General features: G+C 34.9%; 1 protein-coding gene across 3 annotated transcripts in view; it reads left to right on the top strand.

Moving 5' to 3' along the window:
- The window catches only part of NDST3 (N-deacetylase and N-sulfotransferase 3), a 213,124-nt gene that overhangs the window by 12,717 nt on the left and 179,013 nt on the right, over positions 1–21,394 (top strand). For all 3 annotated transcript variants that reach the window (XM_030815757.1, XM_030815756.1, XM_030815758.1), the window contains exon 2: positions 6,648–7,783. In XM_030815757.1, coding sequence (XP_030671617.1) covers positions 6,803–7,783 — 981 coding nt within the window. In that variant the 5' untranslated portion in view covers positions 6,648–6,802. The remainder of the gene's footprint in view (positions 1–6,647; positions 7,784–21,394) is intronic.

Genomic DNA, 21,394 nt, shown 5'->3' with positions numbered 1-21,394 from the left:
TCATCTACTGGATCCCAGCCCAAAATACAACGCCAAAAATATTTTGCTACTATACACCCCTGTGAAACCAAGGGCAAGAATTCAACCACAAATAAAGGCCCTATAGAGAGGCTTGGGCATGTGAAAACATCCAGAAACAAATCCAACTGAAGTACTCAAATTACGTCATTGTTAAAGAAACACTGGACTTCTTAGATGCGAAAGAATCATGGTAAGAACTCTGGCAATTTAAAAAGTCAGAGTGTCTCCTCATCTCCAAATGAATCCACTAGCTCCCCAGCAGTGGTTCTCAACCAGTCTGAAATGACTGAAATGACAGACATATTATTTAGAATCTGGATGGCAAGAAAGGTTGAGATTCAGAAGAAAATTGAAACCCAATTCAAGGAATTTATTTATACTATCCAAGAGATGAAATATGAAATATCCATTTAAAAAATGAACTAAACTGAACTACTAGAGCTGAAAAATTCAGTATAAGAATTTCATAATACGATTAGAAGTATTAATAGCAGAATAGACAAAACTGGGAAAAGAACTTCAGAGCTTGAAGACTAGCTCTTCGGGCCAACTCAGTCAGAAAAAACTAAAGAAAAATAATTGTTAAAAATGAACAAAACTTCTGAGAAATATGGGTTATGTAAAGACACCAAATTTATGATTCATTGGCATTCTTGAGAGAGAAGGAGACAGAATAAGCAACTGGGAAAATATATTTGAGTATAGTTCCCTAATCACACTAGAGAGGTTGAGTTGCAAATTCAAGAAATACAGAGAACCTAGGCTGCATACTATATGAGATGACCATCCTTAAGGCACACAGTCATCAGATTCACCAAGGTCAATGCAAAAGAAAAAATCTTAAAGGCAGCCAGAGAGAAGAAGGGTCAAGTCATGTACAGAGGGAACCCCATTAAGCTAGCAGCACACCTTTCAGCAGAAACATTACAACCAGAAGAGATTGGGAGCCTATTTTTAGCATTTTTAAAAACAAAATTTCCAACGAAGAACTTCATATGGCACCAAACTAAGCTTCTTAGGAGAAACAGATATAAAATCCTTCTCAGACAAGCAAATGCTGAATGAATTCATTTCAACTAGACCAGCCTTACAAGAGGTTCTTAGGGAGTGCTGAACATGGAATTGAAAAGCAACACCTGCTACCCCAAAAACACACTTAAGCACATAGCCTGCAGGCACTATAATCCACCTAGACAATCAAGTCTTCATAACAACCAGCTAACAACATGATGACAGGACCAAAATCTCACAGATCCATACTAATCCTGAATGTAAATGAGCTAAATGCCCCACTTAAAAGATACAGAGTGGCAAGCTAGATAAAAAGACAAGATCCAACCATTTGCTGTCTTCATGACACCAATTTCACATGTAATGGTACCCACAGGCACAAAGTAAAAGGATGGAGAAAGATCTACCATACAAATGGAAAATATACAAAGATCAGGAGTGGCTATTCTTATATTAGATAAAATAAACTTCAAACCAATAAAAATTTAAAAAGACAAAGAAGGGCAATACATAACAATAAAGAGTACAATCCGACAACAAGACTTAACTATCCTAAATATATATACACCCAACGTTGGAGCACCTAGATTCATGAAACAAGTTCTTCTTCACCCACAACAAAACTTAGACAACTATACAATAATAATGGCAGATGTCAACACCCCACTCACAATGTTAGACAGATACTTAGGGCAGAAAACTAATGAACTCCAGACTTAAACTTGACACCTGACCAACTAGATCTAATAGATATCTGCAGAACTAGTCCACCCAAAAACCACAAAATACACATATTTTTCATCTGCACATAAAACATATTATAAGATTGACCACATGTTTGTTCATGAAGCAAGTCTCAATAAATTTTAAAAAACTGAAATCATACCAAGAACATTAACCAACCTCAGTTCAATTAAAAAAATCAATATCAAGAAGGTCTTTCAAAACTACACAATTATATGGAAATTAAACAACTTGCTCCTGAATAACTCCTTGGTGAACATCAAAATTAAGGGAGAAATCAAAAAATTCTTTGAAATTAATGAAGGCAGGGACACAACTTACCAAAATCTCTGGGATGCAGCTAAGTTAGTGTAAAGAAGAAAGATTATAGCATTAAATGTCTTCATCAAGAAGTTAGAAAGATCTCAAATTAACAATCTACCTTTGTACCTAAAGGAACTAAAATAAAGGAACAAACATACCCCCACAGCTGGCAGAAAAAACATAAACAACTAATATTGAAGAAGAATTAAATGAAATTGAGATGCCAAAATCCATATAAAAGACCAATGAAACCAAGAGTTGGTTCTTAGAAAAAAATAAACAAGACTGATAGGACCACTAGCTAGAATAACAAAGAAAAATAAAGAGAATATCCAAAAAAGAACAATCAAAAATGACAACGATAACATTACAACTAATCCCACAGAAATAGAAATATCCTTAAAGATACTATGAATATCTCTACTCACATGAATTAGAAAATCTAGAGGAAATGGATAAATTCCCGGAAACACAATCTCCCAAAACTGAATCATTAAGAGATTGAAACTCTGAAAAGACCAATATCAAGCTCTGAAATTGAATCACTAATAATAATAAAAAAAAAACCTACCCACCAATAAAAGCACTGGAGCAGATGGATTCACAGCCGAATTGTACCAGACATACTAAAATGAACTGGTACCAATCCTACTGAAATTATTCCAAAAAATTGAGGAGAAGGGGCTTCTTCCTCACACATTCTGTGAGGCAAGCATCAGCCTGATAGCAAAATCTGGCAGAGACACGATGAAGAAAAAAAACTCAGGCCAATATCTCTGATGAACATAGATGCAGAAATTCTCAACAAAATACTAGCAAACCAAATCCAGCAGCACATCAAAAATTTAATATGCCACAGTCAGGTCAGCCTTATTTCTAGGATGCAAGGCTGTTTCAACATATGCAAATCCATAAATGTCATTTACCACATAAACAGAATTAAAAACAAAACCATATGATCATCTCAATAGATGCAGAAAAGCTTTCAATAAAATCCAACATACCTTCATGATAAAAACCCTTAACAGTCTAGGCATTAAAGGAACATATCTTAAAATAATAAGAGACATCTAAGACAAACTCACAGCCAATGTCATACCGAACAGGCAAAAGCTGGAACCACTACTCTTGAGAACTGGAATGAGATAAGGATGCCCACCCTCACCACTCCTATAGCACTGGAAGTCCTAGCCAGAGCAATCAGACAAGAGAAAGAAATAAAGCATCCAAATAGAAAAAGAAGTCAAACTATCTCTCTTTGCTGATGATATGATTCTATACCTAGAAAATGCTAAAGATTCTGCCAAAAGGTCCCTAGAACTGATAAATGACTTCAGGAAAGTTTCAGGATACAAAATCAATATACAAAAATCAGTAGTGTTCCTATACATATATCAATAATGTTAAAGCTGAGAGTCCAATGAAGAATACAATCCCATGTACAATAGCCACAAATAAAATGAAATATCTAACAATACAGCTAGGCAAGGAGGTAAAAGATCTGTACAAGAACTAAAAAACACTGATGAAATAAATCAAAGACAATACAAATAAATGGAAATACTTTTCATGCTCATGGATTAGAAGAATCAGTATCATTAAAATGGCCATACTGCTTAAAGCAATTTACAGATTCAACACTACTCCTATCATATTACAAATGCTATTTTTAAATAAATACAAAAAAACTGTTCTAAAATTCACATGGAACCAAAAAAGAGCCCGAATAGCCAAAGCAATTCTAAGCAAAAAGAACAAAGCCAGAAGCATCAGACTACCTGACTTCAAACTATACTACAAAGCTACAGTACCAAACAGCATGGTACTGGTACAAAAGCAGACACATAGACCAATGGAACACAATAGAAAACTCAGAAATAAAGCCACACACGTACAATCATCTGATCTTTGGCAAGGCCAACGAAAGCAAGCACTAGGTAAAGCACTCCCTATTCAGGAAATGGTGCTGGGATAAATGGCTAGCCATACGCAGAAGAATGAAACTGGACCCTTACCTTTTACCATATACAAAAATTAACTCAAGGTAATTTGCCTAGGCTGTAATCCTAAGCAAATTAAGCAAGTTAATTCAAATGCAGGACATCAAACTATAAAAATTTTAGAAGTAAATCTAAGAAATACTGTTTATAATACCAGCCGTGGCAAAGAATTTTTGGCTAAGTCCCCAAAAGCAATTGCAATGAAAACAAAAGTTGACTAGTGGGACCTGATTAAACTAAAGAGCTTCTGAACAGCAGAAGAAACTATCAGCAGAGTAAACAGACAACCTACAGAATGGGAGAAAATATTCACAAAGTATGCATCCAACAAAGGTCTAATATCCAGAGTCTACAAGAAACTTAAATCAATAAGAAAGAAACAACCAACCTCCTTTAAAAACAGGCAAAGGACATGAGCAGATGTTTCTTCAAAGAAGCAATCCGGCAAGAGAAAGAAATAAGGCATCTAAGTAGAAAAGAAGTCAAATTATCTCTCTTTGCTGATGATATGATTCTATACCTAGAAAATGCTAAATATCCTGTCAAATAGTCTCTTTATTAAAAGAAGACATACAAGTAGCCAACAAACATGAAAAAATGTTCATCATCACTAATCATCAGAGAATTGCAAATCAACACCACAGTGAGATATCATCTACACCAGTCAGAATGGCAATTAGTAAGAAGCTAAAAGATGACAGATACTGGTGAGGCTGCATAGAAAAGGGAATGCTTATACACTGTTGGTGGGAATGTAAACAAATTCAGCCACTATGGAAAGAAGTTTGGAGATTTCTGAAAGAACTTAAAACAGAGCTATCACTTGACCACAGATTCCTTTACTGGGTATATACCCAAAGGAAAATAAATCATTCTACTAAAAAGATGCATACACTTGTATGTTTATCACAGCACTATTCAAAATAGTAAGATAAACAATCAAACTAGATGCCAATCAAGAGTGAATTGGATAAAGAAAATGTGGTACAAATACACCATGGAATACTATGTGGCCATAAAAAAGAATGAAGTCATGGCTTTTGTAGTAACATGGATGAAACTGGAGAACATAATCCTAAACAAATTAACTCAGGAACAGACAACTAAATACCACGTTCTCACTTATAAGTGGGAGCTAAACACTGAGCACACATGGACATATACACAAGAACAATAGACACTGTGGACTATTAGAGGGAGGAAGAAGGAAGGAGGACATACATGGTGGAAAAACTACCTATTGGGTACTGTGCTTACTGCCTGGGTGATGGGATCCATACCGTTAATGTCAGCATCCCACAGTATCCCCAGGTAGTAAACTTACATGTGTACCCTCTAAAATAACGGTTGAATTTTTTTAAAAGGAAAAGAATTCCTTAGGTGCACAGGTAAATCCAAGCATGGCTGTACATTATTTCGAATTTGACTAGCCAGGAAATATGTGTTTGTTTCCCATTAGTTCAACTATCTGAGAAAAAATATTGTTCAGTTGACAGATATATATACAGTTTGCTTAACCTTCATGCACTCAAAATACTCTTAACAGTAAATCTGTATCAGTGTGCTGTGATACTAGAGGAAGTGTAATCCTAATAAGTGTAGAACACCCAAATAAAAAAAAAAGCACTCATGTTTCTTTCTTACTATTTTTCAAAGTTACTAAATTTTCAAAGGTTACTAAGACTTGAAAGGGATTTCAAATTATTGCACAAGAAAGTGTTTCATGAAGTCTCAGTTGTTTTCATTACATTTTCAAAAACATTTTTGGAGTAGTTTTTCACATAATTACTAAACTCCTTCTCAAAAAGCAGAAATAGAACGGTATAGAAAGTGAATCAATAGGTAAATTTGCTCTTCTCCAAGAGTATATGATTCCCAATGGTCTCACACCAGATTTGCAGAAACCCTGGGAAGTATTTTATTCCTCATATTCATCTTACCACATGACTGTTTTGATTTTTGGAAAATGCAACTATGAAAATATGCAGTTCTAAAATAATTAATTGCATTGTGGGATCATATATGCATTTTGAAAAGGTTATTTTAATGAGAGCAATTATCATAAGGTTGTTTCTCTAATGAATGTAAAATGTGTATACAATGATAAAATTGACTGTGCCATCGACTTTGCAGACAAGAAAAAAACATGTTTTAATTATGGCATAAACATTCAGTACCTGTAATTAAAAACAAACAGCTTGAGTATGTGTTACATAATGTACAGCCAGATGGCAAGAAATGGCAGTGTATGACTTAGGTGACCTCTCCGTGGTCTTTGTTCTATAGTATCTACAGAGTTTGATGCAAAGCACAGTGAATATCACGAAATTTTCTGTTAGCCCAAAGTCTTTTTTGTACTAGGGATAGAGGGCTCAATGGACCCCTTTTCCTCTTTCTATCAGTCCCATGTCCTCACACAGATCTGGGAGAAGAAAAGGGAGGGTTTCGAATTTACTATACACCAGTTCATCTGCCAAATACTCTGCCATTTATGCTAGTCAACAAGATAAAAACTTGCTTATTTTAATGCTGCAAACTGACTGTTTTATATTCTTTCCTATTTTTCAGACTGTATTTTCTGTGAGTCCTGATCAAGTGATACAAATGAGCTGCAATGGTGACATAAACTCTTGACTGAGATTGGAAAAGTAGCTGGAACACCATCTTCTCTTTTAACTTTTTATGGTGCTTCTATTGGCATAGTTGGGGAAAGTACCTACAACATGAGTTTTATCATGAAGCTTCACAGACACTTTCAAAGAACAGTCATTCTGCTTGCCACTTTTTGTATGGTGAGCATTATCATTTCTGCTTACTACCTGTACAATGGCTACAAACAGGAAAATGAACTCTCTGAGACGGCTTCAGAAGTTGACTGTGGCGACCTCCAACACCTACCGTATCGGCTAATAGAAGTGAAAGCAATGAAGCTTTTTGATGCCTCAAGGACAGACCCCACAGTCCTAGTATTTGTAGAGAGCCAGTACTCATCTCTTGGTCAAGACATCATTATGATTCTAGAATCAAGTAGATTCCAGTATCACATTGAAATTGCCCCTGGAAAGGGAGATCTCCCAGCGCTTATAGACAAAATGAAAGGCAAATACATTCTCATTATTTATGAGAATATTTTAAAGTATATAAATATGGACTCCTGGAATCGAAGCCTTCTAGATAAATACTGTGTAGAGTACGGTGTGGGTGTCATTGGATTCCACAAAACTAGTGAGAAGAGTGTACAGAGCTTTCAGTTAAAAGGTTTCCCTTTTTCCATATATGGAAATCTTGCAGTAAAAGATTGTTGTATTAATCCTCATTCTCCATTGCTTCATGTGACCAAATCTTCCAAGCTTGAAAAAGGTTCTTTACCTGGAACTGACTGGACAGTTTTTCAGATTAATCATTCAGCCTATCAACCAGTAATATTTGCCAAAGTAAAGACCCCAGAAAACCTTTCTCCTTCCATCTCTAAAGGTGCTTTTTATGCCACTATCATACATGACCTGGGGCTTCATGATGGAATTCAAAGGGTTCTTTTTGGCAACAACTTGAACTTTTGGCTGCACAAGCTCATCTTCATAGATGCCATCTCCTTCTTATCAGGGAAGAGGCTGACATTGTCCTTGGACAGGTACATTCTTGTGGATATTGATGATATATTTGTGGGAAAAGAGGGAACAAGAATGAACACCAATGATGTAAAGGTAAGTCTCTATTTCCTCAAGTTTCAAAGTTCAGTTCACCTCCCAGCAGGGATACAACTATCCCAGTTTGTACTACAACTGGGTTACCCAGGACGTGGGATTTATTGGGAAAGTCTGGGCAATCTAGGATTATCACTCACCCTAAATCAACTAAGAGGATTATATATTTCTATCTGAATCAAGAAAAATAAAGCTTTTACTAAAAGATTGAGTGTGGCAGGATCCTGAAATGGTTTTCTACATGTATTTACAACTAGAGTAGAAGTCATTTTGTTTAATTACTTTCCAGAAACGATCTACCTCAAAAAAAAACTATTACTAATCTCAGACTTAGCTCATTTAAATATGAAATTAAGGTGAATTTGTCTTAATGATAATAAATATTTCCACAAATTTCAAGAAATACAGATCTCATAGTAGCAAGTTCAGATAATTTTGGAAGTCAAATATGCAATGCATTTTCTCTTATCATGTTTTTCTGAAACTGAAAATCAGTACTACTAAATATGAAGATCAATGACTGTACAAGCATATTTATTCACATATAAACATGAGGATTTAACTTGATTTCAGTGAACACTTCTGACACATATATGAAGCCAATCATGCTGAATTTAAATTGTATTACATTTCTCATGGTGTAAAACTGCTGCCCTTAAACAGAAAACAATTATTTGAAATAGTTTGTCATTATTATGAGTTGATTGTGTTACATAAACAGCTGATTGTTTACTATTAAAAAATTTTAAAATTAAAGTTATCTTCATTTGTCTTAGTTTCCCATTCGAAATGTCATAGGATTCTATCTCTGTTATACTACATATTGATTTCTCACAAAAGGAGGCTTTTGATACATAGTTTTTATTCTACAGCTTTGACCTTTTGGTAGAATATCTAGAACCAAATCAGATAGCAAAAAATACATCTTGAAAACTTTGTTCTTTTCTCTAGTCACTAAGCATCTGGCAAATAATAAGTAATGTTCATCACACTAGTTAAGTGGGCTAAGAATACCAGAAGGACCATTAAATGTTACTATAACAGAGTGTGAAGACTGAAAAGAAAAAAAACTTCCATATTCTTGGCATTATTTTAGTCTCTTCCTTTTAGCTAAACAGAAATTAATTAATAAAGAAGCTGTATTTAAGTTTCCATTAAGTCTTTGTACTTACTTTTGAAAATATAGCTAAATTAAAACCAAGCTGGTAGTTTAAGCATTTATTAGGTGTTTGAAGATTACAAGCAATACATAATTCTTGCATTTATTTTCCATTTCAAAAGATTTTGGGAGAAATGTTTTCAATATGAATATATTTCTGATGTGAAATTGTTTGAAACTGTCAAATATATATTGTTATGGAATTTTAAAATATGGTAAATAAATCCCTGAGTTTTTTATGTAGCCCCCCATTTCCCCTAATATTATACAAAATACAAAATGCCATTTGTGCTCCAGAAGTTAAGCCAGTTTTCAGGGGTGTGAAAAATTAGAGGCTTATTGAACACATTAAAGAAAAATTTGGCATGTCTACTTTATGAACTGCTCATATTTAGATAGAAATATATTTTCTAAACTACCTAAATGCTTTTTTAAAAAATGTTTTGAATAATCTGGGTTTTTAAAATTACTTCTAAATTGCATCTGTGATTGTGTCTCAAAACACTAATTTACTGCAGTTAGTTGCCCTGAGAGTATAAAGTCATTCATGTATTCATTCTGTAACTAGTTATTAAGTGTGTACTACACGTGAAGCACTTTTTGGAACTTACAGATAGAATCTTGAACTGCAGTCCATTCCATAGAAGAGGGGCAGGGGAGAGTAGAGTCACAGGAAAGCACATTGTGCTGAGCATCTATCTGTTCAGTACTTGATATGGCTATATCCCATTCCAGGCATAGAGGCAGACTTTAGGGATACAAAGATAAAGTGTCTCGTGGGGGCGATAAATAGGTAAATAGCTTGCAACATGGTAAGCACAATAGCAAACATATCTACACAGTTTCATATAAATTATGTTGTGGGAAACACTACAGTGTGTGCTGTGTACCTGTAACTATTAAGTATGTAGGACAGAGTTCTAAGGCAAGACCAGATTGATGTGATGATTTGGAAAGCTGTAGCAGTAATTCAGACAAAGACAGCAATTTCCTGAAACCAGGAAATTGGAGTAAGAATGGAGAAGGAAGGACCAAATTAAGATCTATTTAGGAAGTAAAATTGAACAACTTAGTAATTGGCTGAATGGAAATGACAGACAATATAATCATGACATTAGAATTTGTCATGAAAGAGAATATAAGGATGACATTAGGATTTTTAGCATAGGTGGATAATTGTTGATGATGTCAACAACAATAAGTAAGAGGATCATAGTGAAGATCATTAAAGGTCATAATAAAAATTTCAGTTTTATTAAAGTGCATGTGGGACGCAGAGGCATTTCACAGGTAGTTGCCTCACAGAAAAAGTCTCCCATCCTATAGGGAGACATTCACCGCATGAAAGTGTGTGAGCTCAGCCAGTGAAAAAATGTATAGAGTGATAAGAGAAGATGATCAAATGTAGAATATTGAGGAAAATCATCATTTAGAAGACAAGTAGAGGGAAATATCCCTTGAATAAGAGTTTAAAAGAACAGTCAGAGACCAGGAAGCTGAGATGCTATAGCTTCAGAAAAAGTGTGATCAGCAGTATAAAACCCAAAAGCAGGGTCCACTGGGTTAAGGACTGGAGAGTCTCCTTTGGGAAAAGACAAAGATCACTGAGGACTCTTGCATAATCTATGTGAATGGAATGATAGAGACCGAAGCCCATTTGCAGTGAGTTGGAGTCAGGAGTTAACTAAGGGGGTCAAGATGTGAAGAAAGAGAGTGTAGAGCACTCAGTGGAGAAATTTTTATATGAAGGACAAAAGAGAAATTATACAGTAGCTAGAGGGTAGACTGGTTCTAGGAAGACCAACTGTCCTGGTTTGTCCAGGACTGAGAGTATTTGTTGCTAAAATGTGGAGTCCAAGAGTTAGATAGGGTGACCTAACTAAATCAGATAAAGGAAGAAATAATCAAAAATCATGAGGTCTAAAAAAAATCATAAATTTTGTGATTAAGAGTATATAATTAGTATAAATGTTTAAATCAATTATTTTATTTAATTATTACCACTTATGAGCAAACATTATATTTTCCCTATTTGAAGTATTGGGAAAATTTGAAAGAATGTGAGAAAATCAAAAGTCACGTAAACTGTTATGTACAAAATTGGAAGGAGAGTGCAAGACATAAATTTTAACTAGCAAACTAATCACTGCATGGATGTTATTTTTTTTTCTTATGGGGAACAGAAAATGTGCTTCCTTATTTAATGGGAAGATTTGAATAGCAATGCAATATCAGCTTTACCCACCTAGATGTTGAATAATATGAGTATATTTTAAAGAGCCTCAAAGCCACAGAAGAAACTGTGACATGGCACAAAGTGTTTCATTCTTTGTGCCACAAAAAAAAAAACAAAACAGACCTAAGTGGAGGTCTTCATTTGTCTAGGAATATGCAAGCTACAAGCCATAGCCTGTAAAGAACCAAAGAGGAAAATTGTTTAGATAATTCAAATATTCCTTTAAAAAGGCAGGACAAATTTCAGTGAAATTGAAGTCAGGAAAAGGTAGGTGTGTGTGTGTGTGTGTGCACGGATGCATGCAAACGTGTTCCATTGGACTACTGGATGAGTTTTAGTGATGTTCAAAATTTCAAGTTCCTTGTGATCTACAACCTACTCTCAAACTTCCCAACTAAGGGTTTTGGGAGAGAGAAAGTGATGTTTCTACAATTAAAAAAAGCTTCTACCATTAAAACTTTTTAACTGGCCGGGCGTGGTGGCTCACGCCTGTAATCCCAGCACTTTGGGAGGCCGAGGGGGGCGGATCACGAGGTCAGGGGATCGAGACCATGGTGAAACCACGTCTCTACTAAAAATACAAAAAAAAAAAAAAAAAAAAATTAGCCGGGCGTGGTGGCGGGCGCCTGTAGTCCCAGCTACTCGGAGAGGCTGAGGCAGGAGAATGGCGTGAACCCAGGAGGCAGAGCTTGCAGTGAGCCGAGATTGCACCACTGCACTCCAGCCTGGGCAACAGAGTGAGACTCTGTCTCAAAAAATAAAAAAAAATAAAAACATAAAAAAAAACAAAAAAATAAAGCATTTTAGTTTTACATGAAAGCACTTCACGACCCAGTGAACACTAACAACCCATATGATCGTTTAGGTACATTAACTCACTCTTGTTGTAAGATCCATTATACCTTTAGACCTACCACTTCATATAACATTTATCTCCCAAGACATCTGAGAAGTCAAATGAGAAGATTCTGGAAAAGGTGGTCTTTCAGGGTTTTGCTGAACTCCTTGCAGTTGAATACTCTCAATGCATAAAAGAGGTTACTTATCACTCCCTCCTGCATCTCTCCCTCTCTCTCTCTCTTCTATTTCTGTAATAGGTACACATTCCTTTCAAACTTTGAGAAAATTCCTAACATTCTTCGGTAAATGAAGAACCTGCCCAGTCACATCTGAGCTTACTGAAGAGGTAACTGTGGCTCCTCCTGGAGCACCTTGTACTTCTTTCTGGAGGTACTCAACAGCCACTTTCCTTTTTTAACTACCCCAGACCTTTCTCACTATTTTCTTACATTTCAATATACCATAACTTGTCTATTTGTGGATTAGCCCTTAAAAAATCTACATTTTTAAGGTGGCTCCAGAAGAAAGGGAAGTTCTTAAATTTTTAATACAATGTCATGAGTGGCTATATCATTATTTTCCTCTTTAATGGAAGATCCAAGAGACCTAGAGAAAAGAAAGTGCTGAAAATAGAAGTGGGAAGCCAGAAAACTGTGAAAAATAAAAGGTATCAAGCTCAGAAGACAAACTGGGCTGACTTTTCAGTCTTGCTTGGGGCTGACTGTGGGAAGCTGTAATTGGAATGTAAAGGTGCACTCTGTGCTGCTTGACTTCACCACGAATATTCACCACCCCAGCTAAGGGGAAGCCAGAGGCTTCATAAAATCACTAAAAAATAACAAAATACCAAATATTGGGAGGAGGAGGAAAACACAACTACAATCAATTATTCTGTCATAAGTACACATAAAAGGATAGCAAAAATTTCTCCAGACAGTTCACTATTCATGTGCTCTGTATGAATGTCAAGATCTGTACACTGTACATAGTATTAATGTTTTGTCATTTTTCTCTTAACTCGTATTTCTTGAGTTCCTTTCCATTATATCTCATGTTTCTTATCTCTTATTTACTGATATTCATTTAATTTTATTATGCTATAGAAGCATGTATCTGCTTGATACCAATACTTCAAATTTGCTAGATTTACTTTATAACTAGATACAGTATGCCTCATGTACTTGACAGGAACATATGTTCTCTAATCAAGGTATATCAACACAACCTTGTTAACTACATTTTTCAAATCTGTCTTCTTACTGTATTCTTTTTAGGGGGGTGAGGGAATGGAATGGTATCCCTGATGCTATCAAAAGAGTTATGTTTAATTTTCCAACTCTGATGGTTGATTGTAAATATTTCCTTGTTCTGAAAATTATTGCCTTCTATATTTTGAACCTACGTTAAGTGCACATATTTTGAAATTGTATTTTAATGTTTTTTCATTCTATGTTATCTTTTTAACTTTATTAATGTTGTTTTGCCTTTGTTTTGCTTAATGCTAACACAGCTATACCAGCTTTCTTTTGATTACTATTTGAGAAATATATCTTACCCCTTTTTTATATATTTTTAATCTCTCTCCTATCTTTGCACTGTAAATTAGCTTTCAAAACAGCTCCTAGATGAACTTTGCTTTTTGTCTACTTTGTCAATATTTGTCTTTTAATTAACAAGATCAAACTACATATAGTTAATTGGATTATCAATGTATATGGATTTATTTAAGCTACTTTATTTTGTGCTTTATATTTGCCCCACTTGTTATATTTCTTCTCTTCTTTCTCTCTCTTCCTTTTTACCTTCATTTGAATTGTCAGTTTCTTTCTTTTTTCTATCCATTCCTGGTTTAAATGAATGTATTTTATCTCTTTTTTTTTTAGTAGTTTCTCCAAAAATTTAAACATATGCTCTAAACAAGTGCCAATATCTTCATACCTCAGTCAAAAAGTACAAAGTTCTTTATCCCCAATAATGCTCTCTCTCCTTTGGCGGTTTGGTTATTCTTGTTCTAGATGTTAATGTTGTTGTTTAACCCCCAATATTAGGCACTGTTGTTTTTACTACCATCAAAGTTTTATTAGATTTGCCAGATTTCTACTGTTTTCTTTGCCAATGGTTCACCTTTTCTCATCTGATGTGATTCTCAGCTTCTACACCTTACCCCTTTTTGTAAAGAGCAGACAGAGTCATGCCATTGACACATAATTTTGATCATGACCCCCCTCTCCTCAAAACCCTCCAGCAACTTCCAGTGTCTTTATCTCTGCTACATGCCCAGCTCCTTTTCCCTCACTCACTCTACTGCAGCCTCTCTAGTATCCTTGCTGTTCCTCGATCCTGTTTCATAATTTTGCACTTGCTGTTCTTTCTCCCTAAAGTGTCCTTCCCCCAGATTGGTGCATGGCCCTCTTCTTTGCTTCCTTTAGGTCTTTACTCAAATGTTACTTTCTCATTGAAGTCTTCTCTGACCATTCTCTTTAAAGTTGCAACCTCTAAATCTCCCATCTTTCCCTGAGAGTGTTTTGTTCTGGCACTTATGATCACCAGTGATGTGCTAAAACTGGCTCACATTGGCTTATAAGGTCAATTTTGTGCATCTCTTCCTAGCTTTATGGAAGGAGTATTTACACCATAAAATGGACAAATGGACAAATCTGGGCTTTTTATTCACAGAGACCCACTTGTTAAAGGCTTCACAGCATGCTACCAGACATACCATGTATTTTACTAATTTATTAGATTGGTGCAAAAATAATTGTGGTTTTTGCCACCACTTTGTTATTTGGACTATTAAAATGTAAGCTTTATTAGGGCAAGATTTTTTTCATCTATTTTGTTCACTGATGTATCTCCAGCACAGAGAAATGTGCCTGGTTCAGTATATATTTGTTGAATGAATGAATTGCATTCTTTCTGAAGTATATCCTTTAGACATGATGAAAGAAAAACATCAGCTGAATTAAATTTCAAGGAGTTTAATTGAGCAATGAGCAATTCATGAATCGGGCAGCTTCCCGAGCCACAGTAGGTTCAGAGACTCTAGCACAGCCACATGGTGGAAGAAGATTTATGGACAGAAAAAGGAAAGTGACATACAGAAAACAGAAGTGAAGACAGAAACAGCTGTATTGGTTACAGGTTAGTGTTTGCCTTTTTTGAACATAATTTGAACACAATTGACTGGCCAAAACACAGTGATTGGCACAAGTGTAGACTATGGTCTGTTTACACCTCCACTTGTTATAGCTCACAATGTACAGAAAAACCTTTAGGCCGAACTGAAATTATGTAAGGTGGTGGCTTTAGTCTAAACTTTATTTTAAAGACTTCCTTCAATGAAAATCTATTCATGGTAAACCATCTCAGATTTTATGCATTGTAAATGTCTTTACTTTCCCTCATCCTTAAAAGATAGTTTGGTTGAGTTCACAATGCCTAGTTAACAGTTCCCTCATATATATCCATTGCTGTTCATACTGGGAAGATTGGTCCTCCCTGGAAGTCACCTAAACATTTTTGGTAATAGAATGTCCAGTTCCACTGGTCCCTAATAGTTTTATGATTGTCACAATATTAGACAATTTGAGACCATTCTTCTCTCCCTCCCTCTCCCTCACTCTCTCTCTCTGTTTGGTGGAATACTTATTTCTACATTTGATATAATATGATCATATTAAAAATACACAAGAAAATAAATTACTGTCAATATTATTATCACATTCAAATAGCCGTAGTGTGCTAGCAACTATACAACTCTACAGTTATTTTAAGGAAATAATTTTATAATTTAACATGGGGAAATCATAAAATAGATTAGCAAAGGGAAAAATCATTTTATATTCATAATCTATTTACTTTTAATATATTGTATTAAATTTGTTGTTACATTGTGAAATGGAATGTTTCTCTACTATTAAGGAGTGATTTGTTATGCAATGACATTCTAAAAGAATGAGTTATAAATTATTTAAAGAAAGCAAAATGCTGTTACTGAACACATGAATATGTAAACAGGATATTTGGTGACTGATTACATTTTTTAAAGGTCTGATGCAGTCTGGGCACAGTGGCTCATGCCTGTAATCCCAGCACTTTGGGAGGCCGAGGTGGTCAGATCACCTGAGGTCGGGAGTTCAAGAGCAGCTTGACCAACATGGAGAAACCCCATCTCTACTAAAAATACAAAATTAGCCAGGAGTGGTGGCACACTCCTGTAGTCCCAGCTACTCCGAAGGCTGAGGCAGGAAAATAGCTTGAACCCGGGAGGTGGAGGCTGCAGTGAGCCGAGATCTCACCATTGCACTCCAGCCCCGGCAACAAGAGCAAAACTCCATTTAAAAAAAAAAAAAAAGGTCTGATGCAATGAATCCAGCCCACACATGATAAGGAGGGCTGTCATAGATGGTACCAAAGCTCAACCAGATAATGATGAGTTCTACACACTGTAGTAGCAGAAGAATACAAGAGGCAAATTCAGAACAGAGATTTAGGTTCTAGAGATATTAAGAAAATTATGCACATTTACTGTTAAAATAATGTCATAAGATTTCAAAGGATATGCTGATGAATAATGAAGCACATTTTTGATAAAGGAAATCAAAAACCTTGGAGAAAATTGTACTATTTGCCAGTTACTGGATTATGTCCTTCTCTTGGTTAAGAGAATTTATTTATTCTAATATTCCATGTTTCTAGAAAATAAATCAGCATGTAAAAAATCATTTTTGTATCTCTATGCTGATGGTTTAAACCTGTACAAACTGCAGTAAGTTACTCCCAAAATAGGTAACACTTATTGAGCACATACGTTGTTTTAAGTGCTTTGCTTCATCATTTAATTCTCATAGAAATCCTATAAAACAAGGATTATAAGCAGCATCATTTTACATAAAGAAACTGAGGCTGGTAGATTATGACTAACTTGCCCAAGATCTTACAACTAGTAAGTGGCATTCCTAGAATACAAAATGCAGATCTACCTGGCTCCAAAATCTGAGCTTTTCCACCTCATGTGCTTCACAGTTGTGAGCTTAACACAACTGGTGTTAGGTGGTATCCATAAAAATTTCTTCCTACCAAGCTCTACTTTACGGTAAATTACATCCTATCAGATTCTGTTGTAGTTTGATGGGTTGTATCTGAAGCTTTGCCCTAGATTTACTGATAAGTCTGGAACAAAAATTAGTATTAGTCACTTCTTGAAATGTCTTGGGCTGAAATAAGTTTTGGATGAATTAGAGTGGCAAAGTGACAGCACAGTGACAGGACCTTCTGGCACTCAATCAATTAAAGAATCAAAATTGCCCATAATTCTGATAATTTCACTTTTCCTATCTGTATGTACTCAGATTTTAAAGTCTGTGTGATGTTGTAAAGTGCTTTATGAAGGCATTCCTAACATTTTTTTAAAGCACACAAACAAAATAGAAAAAGTCAAGGAAATTCTGACATATTGTCACTTAGTCGCTGGGAAACATGAATTAGTAGCTAAAGCACTTTTTTATTCTTAACTTTTATAGGCTTCCATGAATAATGAAACTGGAGACTGAAATATAAAATGGATCTTAAAATCATGATGTTAATATAAAATAAATCATGAGATCTACTTGACATAATTTATAAACTGTTTATAACCAAAGAAATATATCCAACTTATTAAACTTCTAGATAAACTGAAATTTTTAAAATTAAAATTAAAATTTATGTATAAAATACATATTAGAATTTTACCTTAAAAGATTATATGCTTTCTCATTTTAATATTAATAGTTATAATGATTATACATGATTATTAATAGTTATTAGTTACACCAATTACTAAAATAGCTATGTATGGTTTTCTATTGATGCCAAAGCAAATTACCACCAACTTAGTGTCTTAAAACAACCCAAATCTGTCATTTTGCATTTCTGAAGGTCAGACATCCAACATGGGTCTTATTGAGCTAAGTTCAAGATGTCCACAGGGCTGTGTTCCTTCCTGGAGGCTCTAGGGGAGAACCCATCACCTTGCTTTTTCCATCTTCTAGATTCTGCACACATTCCTTGGCTCATGTTCCCTTCCTTCATCATTAAAGCCAGAAATACTCTCTGTGCCTTATTTCATAGCCACATATCTCTCAAACTGGAAAAGGTTCTCTGCTTTTAAGGACCCGTATGGCCCACCTGGATAATCCAGAATAATCTCCCCATATCAAAGTCCTTAACTTAATCACATCTGCAAAATCTCTTTTGCCATGTAATGTTCACATTCACAGGTTCCAGGGATTAGGACATGGATTTCTTGGCGGGGGAGGTAAAGAAGATATTATTCTGTGTACCACAAGCTATGCTCTTCAGGTAATCATGCTACAATTCTTACAACGACTCAACTCCCGCAAGAAACTCTACTACTTTACTACTGTTTTCCTCACTGGGAAATGAAATCTTGATGGCATATACATGCTCAAACAATTACTCTAGATCTCTGAGTCAACAGTAGTTAACTAGGGAAAATTACATTATTGTGCTGTTAAACGCTTCATATCCCTTACACACAGGAGGTTAACACAGGGGAGCAAGTAACCCTTCCTTCACTTAGGTATCTTAAGAAATGTACCTCTCCAAAGATTGCTTGGTTGGAGCAGATGTGTGACCATCATCAATTCACTACTTTAGGAGTTTCTAATATTATGTTTCTAGAAGTGCATCAATTATGAGACTAGAGACTGTTTTGAAAGCCAGTTGATTAGGACTACCACATAGTCACCTAAGCACAGTTTACCATTTTCATTGTTACCATTTCATTATACTTTTATTTTTCTATCTTGTTCTCTTTTATTTATGTTTCTGCATCCACCTCAGTTTCAGTGCCCTGATTGTATTGGCCTTTCCCCCTTTGGAATTTCTAATCTAACTACCCCAACCTAAAAACAACAATGGTGTTTTATCTGTTCATCCCTTCTGTCTTTATCTCCCCTGCTTTGATATCCTGGTGCCTGGTGCAGTAATGTAACTTTTTTTCCCCCTTCCTACATACATCTTTATTTTATGTAACTACTTATCTCTATTTTTTTCTCTGACTATATAAACTGAGTAGAATCAGATTTCTGGGAAAGAAAAACATTGCATGTAGAAATTAGACCAACTGGTTGAGGCATTGAACAAAGATCTATCCTCAAAAATAATAAGTCCTTCACTATTCTTTTGGATTAAAATATATATTTTATATATATTATATATAACATATAATATATTTTATATGTTATATATAATATATAATATATTTTTATATGTTATATATAATATATATTTTATATATTATATATACATATATAATATATAATATATTTTTATATATTATATATACATATATATAATATATTGTATATATATTTTATATATATTATATATATAGTGCTAGAACAACATATAACAGAGCCATTTTTATCTAAGAATCCTAAGAGACAAAGTATTTGAGTTCACAGAGAAAGACAACTTACTTGATATTCTTGAATAAATGAATTCAAGTGGTTTTGACAATAAAATGAAGATTAGAGCTGCTGCCAATGGGGTAATGAATAGTTATATCCTGCCAAACTCAGATTTCTGATATGCTGAAAAATACTTCTAGGAAATTTTGTATAACATTTAACAAAAATTATTTGACAATATTTTCAGGAAAAAGACATTATAATGAAAACCCATTTTAACTCTAGTGTGATTGATTTAAAAAAGTAAGTTAGGTTAATATTCAAAGGATCTCGACATAATTTGCTAATCTGCTCTAGAAATGCAATAAGTATTTAAAGGAAGTACAGGGAGAAAATACTTTCCCAGTCTATGTCATTTCTTATGTGATACAGGGACACTGTCATTGCTCTAACTGAGGGGCAAATGAACAATGGAAAACTAAAGATGCATTTTTCCTTCTTGCTAGGACTGTCCTGCTAGAAGCATATCTCCAATAGCATTGTCATTTGCACTTTGCAAGAACTAATTAGTACTCAGTCACCAGTCTCAAAGAAGACACAGCTGTTCATTGTATTAAAAAAAGTTATGTTTACCTAAGTGGAATCTATCTTTAAGGATGCCAGTGGCAAGAGGCTGTTCATCAAACTTCAGAATAGTTCAGAGCCTCTGAAGAGGCCTAGGAGGGCCTATGTTCACTGCTCCGTACTTAGAAATTGACACAATGTCAGTGTGGGGGGTGGGGGTGATGGGAGGAAGAGCATCAGGACAAATAGCTAATGCATGCTGGGCTTAAAACCTAGGTGACGGATTGATAGGTGCAGCAAACCACCATGGCACACGTATACCTATATAACAAACCTGCATGTTCTACACATGTATCCTGGAACTTAAAGTAAGTAAATAAATAAATAAAAAGAAAAAAGAAAAAAAGAAAAGAAATTGACACAATTTCAATGCAACATCCTCAAAAGCAAGGAAAGTCTATGAGAGTAATTAATTATCTTTGTTTTCAAGCCATCAGCAGATTTCAGATTATTTCCCTGTTGTAATTGAATGTCTCTAAGGAGCAAAGTTATTACTTAATTAAAACTAATCCTTCTGGTCACTTACATATGACATAGTCAACAGCTTATACCTGATCTTTTTTTTTTTTTTTTTGAGGCAGAGTCTTACCATGTTGCCCAGGCTGAACTTGAACTCCCGGGCTCAAGCTCAGCCTTCCAAGTAGTTAAAACCACAGGCCCATGCCAGCACACCCAAGTATACCTGTACTTTTGTTGTTGATGAACCTAAAACACAGATATTACTGGGCACCAGTGATGAATCTACTGTTAACTTGTAAATGAACAGAAAGCAAAGTCCTACTGTATTTTTTTAAAGAAATGGTCCAAGAATTTGTCACTAGTTTCCTCTTAATCATTCTTTTACTCTGTGATGTTCAGATGCATTTAATCACTTATCAATATAAGACAATTTTCATGAGTTTCCAAACTACGGAAAAGCCAAGAAAAATCACTTTAAATGTTTGCTTAAAAATGCAGATTCCCCAATTCCACACTCAAAGATTTTTGTCTTGGTAGATCAGGGGGAAGCGAGGGGCCCAGATCACCTAGATGATTCTAATACAGGTAGGAGAAATGCATATTTGGGGAAACATGAGTTTAAATAGACTACATTTGATATTATTGTAAAATATGAAGACCTGGGTCTTATTATTTTTCCCTGTAGAAAGTATGTTAAAATCATGTTGTATAAAAATATTTAATTTTACATATATAAGCAAATATATAATGGAAAGAGGTCACAATAGAATTAATAGTTTTGTGACTGAGTTTAATCTGATGCTGGAAGAGTTCTTATATTTAGTTATTTTGAACCATATACCAGGGCAGTGTGATAATATTTTGGCAAATATGTGTAC

This window comes from Nomascus leucogenys, chromosome 7b (genome assembly GCF_006542625.1).
Source record: "Nomascus leucogenys isolate Asia chromosome 7b, Asia_NLE_v1, whole genome shotgun sequence".
NCBI lineage: Eukaryota > Metazoa > Chordata > Mammalia > Primates > Hylobatidae > Nomascus > Nomascus leucogenys.
Note: the sequence above shows the minus strand (reverse complement) of the source record. Positions and strands in the feature narration are given on the sequence as shown.